The following is a 7,461-nucleotide window of genomic DNA, read 5'->3' on the forward strand; positions in this document are numbered from 1 at the left end:
ACGTAAACTAACATGGGGCGTCATCCCGAGAGTTCACTCACCCCGTTCTTCTCTCTAGAGGAGTCCATCATTTTGGGCGCCGTGTAACATTTTCCGTAATACTGCGGGCGCAGAACGTGACATTTTCTACCAACGGAACAAATGGGTTTTCGCTTCTCTGTTTTATCGACCCAATTAACAGTCCGTATGTGTATTAGGGTTCAGCTTATATTACCAGCGACTCAGCGCAAAATTGAATGCAAGATGATAGTTGTAACGTTGAGGGACAAGAAGAGAGCAGAGTGGGTCAGGAAAAAAACGCGTGTAAAGGACAAATGGGTAGAAATCAGAAGAACTGGGTGTGGGCAGGGCATGTAATGCCAGGGGGAGATAATTAAGGGTAGCAGAGTGGGTCCCCAAAGAAGGCAAGCGTTGCAGGGGTAACACAAAATAACGTGCGGGGATGATACAAAGAAGTTTGCACGAGTGTTTTGGTTGCAGTTAGCACAGGACCGGGATAGTTTGAGAGCTATGCAGATCTCTGGGCCCACACCTTGCAGTGGGTGTAGACAGGCTGATGAATATTTTAATTATATATATTGATGATGGCGAAGACACGTAAGAAAACAATGATGAGCAGCTACTCCTGATCAATGATGCACTCCCGCACGAGAAGATTGCAGCCCTTACGTTTTGTTGTATTAACACCGACATCAGAACAGGAAATATAGGAATATTTTACAGATATCCAAAATTTAGTAAACGCAGGAATATGTTAGCATTGTTTGGACCCCTCCTGATTTCAAAAGGGGCCGTTTATTAGCGAGAAGAAATGACCATTCAACATCAATGATATTTATAAAAAAGATTGGATATTGTTAACTCCAGCTTACGCTGCCAATCGGGGTAGACTTAGAAATACTCAAAGGCGTACGTAGAGAGGTCATCGCACAAGCGTGAGCGTCAGGTTATACAACCAGGGCAGACAAACCACCTCTCCAACACGGCAACCCTTCTAGTATTAGGAAAGAACTCTCGCCAGATTTGTGCAGCCTCTTATTATCAACGTGGAAAACTGGGCCTGTTGGTTCATGATATTATGGATTAAAAACCAGCCAAGAAGACGGAGACACAAGGAAAAAAACAGCATCGCCCTGCCCGTTTTTTTTTCTTGTGTGTCCGTCTTCTTGGCTGGCCTCTGATTATCACCCATTCTCAGGTAAAAATTTGGTCAGAAAACCTAAATCTTCGCAGGGCAGAACCTCAAAGGTACCCTTTTCTTACATTTCCTGTTGCCTTAGGAGACACAAAAAAAACGTTTCAATGTTGTAATTCAGACTTTATTAGAGCCAGTGTGGTTTGAATATAGAGCTTTAGAAAAATTGAAAACCCAAAACCTTCCCAGAACGTGGACGTTGAGGCAATTGGCTATACCAAAATGTTCCTCTCTATGTTAGTACGAAGTGTTCATGCCCTTGTTAAAGACTGAGGACACATTTTTCGCACGCAGTGCAGAAATGGCCGTCAACAAAGGACCATTGAATGGCCGCCTAGCCGTGGTGACTGGCGGAGGAGGTGGAATTGGTGCTGCCATTTGCCATGCACTTGCAGAGAAAGGAGCGCGTGTTGTGGCAGCTGGAATCACCTTTGAGGCCGTTCGAGCCGTTGCCGCTGCCCTGCCTGGTAAAAGTGAAGAAGGCGCAATTCGCCTTTTTGTATTTGTTTTTTATACCGTTCGGAATTCTTTGCGTTTTATTGCCCCAATTTCCCTCACAGTAATTTTGTTTCTTCATTTGTAAACCTTTTGGCACTGAATTTTCTCGTCCTTTCTTGAAACTCTCATTGTGCTAAGTTTTGCAATGATCGGTTTTGTTAACGAATATATATTTCAAGGTTTTTTAGAGTTTTACCTCCGCCAACTGTAACTAAAGCGCGCGCGTTGCACGTGCGTTGCTTTCCAAGCACGTGCGTTGCTCTTCATCGTGTCAACGCAATATTTACTTTCTCGGGTTTAAATCGCCAACTGCCTTTTCAACGTCACAGCGACATTCCGGGCTTTGTTTTTTTTTCGTGCTGCACGTTAAGTTTATTTCCTGTAGCAATTTCTATACCTTTCTGAACTTCATCTAGCCTTGTACTTCTTTTCACTCTCTGGTGACATGCATTTTCTTGCCTACTACACCACCCTTTCACGGGAGTTGTGTTGCCACTTAGCATGTACCTAATGTCGCTTTCACGTTTCCTTATAAAAATATTTTCCTTCGTTTCTTCTTCTTTCTTTTGCTGTACAAAGTATCCATCACTCGCTGTGTATTTGTTTAAGCAAATTTAACGTGTGTATTCCGCGTTTACGGCGAATACTTGCTGAAAAGATTTCGAGCTACCATTCCGATACTGCTATTTTTTTTTTACTTTTACGATACTCTCGCATCACAAGTGTTGTTTTGCTTTGGAGTTATTCGGTACACATTAGACTTTCTTTCAAAATAGGAACATCCTCGCTATCGTAGCTCGAGATTAGTTTAGGTGACCTCATTAAACTTTTTCATTGTCTCTACTGTGTCCCAAAGGTGTCCAGACAATCCTAGTACCCTAAATTCCTTTCAGGTTCGCGTTTATGATTGTATCCTGAAACTACCAGGTCGTCCTTCCTTTCTAGCTATTAAAACGCCCGCAAGTCAACAATCTCAAGTAAACGCAACTTTTTTGCAATTCCCCTAGCTTTGTGATGGAATTAACGCCGCAAATTTCCTCTTGTAGCCAAATGTCCATTGCGCCATGGTCACCAGAGCATCGTTTGGTAAAGAAGCCACCTTTTTATACTAGGGAAAGCTCCCACTAACTCAGCAACTACAACAACAAGTCCTTGTTATATCTTGAATATTATCTGCTAGATCCCGCAGGTTACGAACGCAAGCTCCGTCGCATCGCCCTAAGTGATCATAATAATGAATGGTGAATGGCATCAGTGATGCTTTAGTTTGTCAAATCGTGTAGCTTCTATTTAAATTGTGCCGATAAACAGAAAGTTGCAAAAAGTTGATCAGATCTACCACAAAGATGTTTTTTGTCAATATAGGATATTTTCTCTTGGTTGAATAAAACTTGCAGGGTCCCGAAGGTCTGGGAAATAAAACTGCACACATTATTGAAACAAGGCCCCTTAATTTCGACATTGAGTATTACGTTGTAGTCATTGATCGTGTCTTTTTTCGAAAAGTGCAATTAGTATTTACAAAGTACATATTTTTATGAGTTGAAAAACCGGTACGTTTGAGGGTTATGTTTAAAACACCCTCTCTTTATAGGACCCGCAGACCACCGAGCCGTTCAATTTGACGCCGCGGACTCTGCTTCCGTACAGGCGCTCTTTAATGCCATTCGCGGCTTCAGTAATGTTCCCGCTACAATTCTGGTGAACTGCTTCGCAAGAAGCCCACCAAAGACTCCCTTTGAGAACACAACGGACGAGATCTTCGACTTCGCCATCGCAAACAACGTGAAGGTAAAATTTACTATCCCCACATTTATATTACGTGTTGTGCTCGCTAACATATTTGCTCAGCTTTGAAAACAAGTACCAAAAGCACTAGGCAAAGCGGAAACAAAACTAGGAGCATATTAGCCGATATTAGAATTGGCAAGGAGCACAAAATCTGTACTAAATGAACGGGCAATTACGCTGACAAAGATTTTTTACTGTCCTTTGAAGATTTTTGAAATACCTCATCTACATACTTTTTACTGTCCTTTGAAGATTTTTGAAATACCTCATCTACATACGTCGTCAGTGACGTCCCAAAACGCACGATTTAGAGGGGGATATCAACCTCGACCCTTAAGTGTCTGATTTTTCACCGAAGAAAACATCGTTTGCTGCCTGAACAGCGCTTTGGAGCAGAATACAGCGTGAAGGCAGAAAGCGACTAAAGTATTACACGGGACAGGTGCTGGCATTCCATTGTTTATTTATTGGGTGGCCGAAGTACACTTTTACTCAAATACGAATAAGAGAATATATCCCCAGTGCTACTAACGCTTGCCAATGCTAAAATTGTACTCTAGTACAAAGAAAAGTTTCACTGCGTTAGAATAATATTAGTAGTTTCCATTACGCCGAGCTTGACTAACTTATGGAAGTTGTTTGAATGTAGCCTGTGCACGTCTTAAGTTTGTTACTTTCATTCGAAGCTTTCAATCACCCACGTTTACCAGTGGTGGGGAAAGCTGTTGATTTTCCAAGACAGGAAACGGTTTGTATCTGTGTTTTGTTGGTCTAGTACGTCTTTGCAAAATAGCTGGACGTGTTGTCCATCAAATAAGCAATTGAGCGTAAGTGCTTCTCCAATGTTTCGTCATAGTGTTTGCTTACTATGGCGCTGTAATGTGTTCCACGTGCTGTGTATAATTTGTGTCCTACTTTGCACTCCAAATCTGGTCTGATTACAAATACAGCACCGACCTACGGGTACTGTTAGAAAGTGACAAGAACGTAGAGAAAATGCGTCAGAGACCTCACTCGTCTAACCCGGTTTGAAAGCAAATCCCTCGTTTCTTTCTTCACTTACCGTTTTTCTTTTGCAAAGCGACTACATTAGGAAGACAAATGCCTAATCATGATACAGCTACCTCACAACCACCGATCTGAAGGCATGCATTGGAATGCTACTGTTAATAACTGAACTCCTATTCAACAAAAGTGGCGCCTGCATTATCGTAACGCTTGTGTTTTTTGTGTCACGTTGCCGACTAACTGCAGTGGCACTAGAGTCTGTACCAGTTTAGGACACTCAGATAACCAACTGACTGCGTGACCACTGCGTGTTTTATGTACCAATGCGACAGCCTTTAATGTCTTACCGGTATAATCAGCGGCGGCTTGTTAGGTTCACTGCAGCCCTTCTCCGTAACAGCTGACCCTATTACTCCTTCACCACGCATCCGAAGTTCGTTCTTTTCCCCAAATTTTCTCAATAAATCAAACCATCAAGTTCACTGCCTACTACTTTCTTGAAATTGCCATCAGTTATTTCACCCTGGCCACGGTACTCTTGGGGGTGCGTGCCAAAACCATTGAGGGCATCATAATCAACGCAGCGTGGCCGATTAGTCGTCTGTCGTCTGCGGCCTCGCCTTGAATTATTTTGATGTCTCATAACCACCCTCAATTCATTGACTGCAGAAACAATAACTTTATTGTAATTATTGATACATTGTAAACAGAAGGCGTAGTCATTTACAAGGGTAAAATAAACATAAATAAAATACTTCGCCTTTAAAAACTGCATTCGTGGTAACGGAGCGCTCAGTTGCGTAGTAAAGTGCGGAAATATATCCGGGACCCTTGCTGCATAAATTTTTTGTTTGCTTTTTTTTGCCAGAGTGCGGCCGCGTCCCGATATCGTGTCGCTGTTCGAGCAAAAAATGTTGTCTTTTCTTTCGCCCTGTCGTTATCAGGTTTCGCCCTGTAATTGCCAGAGTACATAGTTCTTTCATACACAGGGTCCTTGAATGAATGGACGCTTTGAAGATGAGAACTCGGCAAGGTAAATGTTACCAGGAACTAAGCCGTGGCATTTCATCTGCCGCGTTTGCAAAAATGCGACAAGCGGCGCATCGCATCGTTACAACGTTTTAGCGTATCGCATCCAGGTAATCGGGGCTAATGCGCTAGGACAGCGTGTCGCAATAATTCGCCAGACAGGGGTGGATTAAAACGCGTAAGCTGATTTTCGAAGTGCATGTAAACGCGAGAGCATCGCATTAGGAATCATGTCGACAACAACAGCAGGGCCTTCAAACTCGACTGTGCATTGTTTCAATGCACAGTCGAGTGTGCTAGACGCCGGGTGCTAGACGCCAAACAATGGTAGTCATGTTTGGCGTCTAGTCAACCAGCTAGTCAACCAGCCGCGCCAAGCACCGCAAGCACTAAAAAACGCTGCTTTGCCTTTGATGTGCGACACCGTAAGGCGCCACCACCGCACCAGGGGAAATGCGCAACATGTAAACGCTAGCGTGTCGCATTACTCGTGATAGGTTAGCAAATGTGACGGGCTGCTGTCGCATCCTGTCGCATTCATGCAAACACGGCTATTCACCGGCCACTTATTGTCCGCTTGTGCTTACCGCTTGTCTTTTTGGGAGCACAATTTCCGTCTACTGAACAATGTTTATTGAGGGCACCCTGCATTGCTGCTTGGCGCCGTGACATTTTGTGGAGGTGAAGCATACTCACTTTTTATGGTATCTATGCCTTCTAGGATCCGCCACGACAGTCTAACTGTAGCCAGCCGCCAACTACATGTCCAATAAATACCGTAATGTTGTGGGTTATTTCTCTTCCGCGTACCATCTCGGGGTACTATGTGCCGTATTTTTCATTTCTTCAGTAACTATAGGACATCTCACATACGCGCATCAGTTTTTCGGGCTGCTACTGCAACAGAGATAACATAAAATTGCTATTTCCTGGTCCGTAAACTTTTTATGGAGGCTGTACATGAGAATTTTGACGGATGCACGTTTACTTTCTTCTGCAGCACATATAAAAAAGTCAAAAGGGCTCAGATAAAACGTGTGCCCCCTGACTCAACAGAACAAGGCGTTAACTATGTATGCAAGCAGAACGGGAACTGCCCCTACGTACACAAGTGAAATGAACTCTCAAGCATTGTATTCTTGTGAAAACAAATTTAAATTTTGCCGGACACTTTTTAGCTTGTTCACTCTAAAGTGAAGCCTTCAGAAGCCCAATCTTAGCACAACCTTTTGAGCCGATTTTCCTGTTCCATTCTTCAACGTAGGGAACGTTCCTCGTATGCCGAGCTGCCGTACTCGCCATGCTTGAGGCCGGAGTCACGGATGGTGCCATCGTGAACATCTCAAGTCAGATAGCTAAATCTATAACTCCGGGCTATTGCACATACGTAACTTCCAAGGGGGCCATCGAGGCACTCACCCGAAGCATGGCTGTTGAATTGGCGCCATACGGAATCCGCTGCAACATCGTGGCACCAGGAATCACCAGCACCCCCAAGGCAGCTCTCCTGCCTGAAAACTTCCTCCGTTCGGCTGAGAAAAACACGCCTTTTGGACGCGCTGCGAGGCCTCAAGAGGTTGCCACTGTTGTAGCATTCCTTTGCAGCGCAGAGAGTTCGTATGTGGTCGGAGAAACAATCAATGTGGCTTATCGTACTTGTTAATAGAAGTATGCATTTGGCCGTACGCCAGGCACGAATCTCAAAAATACCGTAAGGTTGTCTAAAAATCCGTAAATTTTTTTGCGTGTTTCAGGCATAACAACTATTGGGGGGGCTTGCTGTAGGCAGTTCTGGTTACACATAACCACTTAATGAGTAATGAATTATTGAATTTTTGAATTTTTGAATTGTGCTTGAGTAAAGAGGCTGGAAGAAATAAACAGGTTTTTGATTCGGGAAGACGCCTCACCGGTCGCACATGTTGTGTCAGTGCTTTAAA

General features: G+C 43.7%; 1 protein-coding gene across 1 annotated transcript; it reads left to right on the top strand.

Annotated features, from left to right (window-relative positions):
• The first annotated feature begins 1,496 nt into the window (after positions 1-1,496).
• Positions 1,497-7,184, top strand: LOC144143344 ((3R)-3-hydroxyacyl-CoA dehydrogenase-like). The gene is made up of 3 exons (XM_077675112.1): positions 1,497-1,662; positions 3,288-3,484; positions 6,786-7,184. The coding sequence occupies exons 1-3, from the start codon at positions 1,497-1,499 to the stop codon at positions 7,182-7,184; spliced, it is 762 nt and encodes a 253-aa protein (XP_077531238.1).
• Positions 7,185-7,461: the final 277 nt, after the last annotated feature.

The sequence above is a fragment of the Haemaphysalis longicornis genome, unplaced genomic scaffold (assembly GCF_048455015.1).
Source record: "Haemaphysalis longicornis isolate Haplotype H1 unplaced genomic scaffold, Haemaphysalis longicornis Haplotype H1 scaffold_6, whole genome shotgun sequence".
NCBI lineage: Eukaryota > Metazoa > Arthropoda > Arachnida > Ixodida > Ixodidae > Haemaphysalis > Haemaphysalis longicornis.

Bases quoted from the DNA above. Each gene is read 5' to 3' on its own strand.
- LOC144143344 (XM_077675112.1), top strand. From the start codon at position 1,497: ATGGCCGTCAACAAAGGACCATTGAATGGCCGCCTAGCCGTGGTGACT. The intron at 1,663-3,287 runs GTAAAAGTGAAG...CTCTCTTTATAG, and splicing joins CGTTGCCGCTGCCCTGCCTG to GACCCGCAGACCACCGAGCC. The intron at 3,485-6,785 runs GTAAAATTTACT...TCTTCAACGTAG, and splicing joins CCATCGCAAACAACGTGAAG to GGAACGTTCCTCGTATGCCG.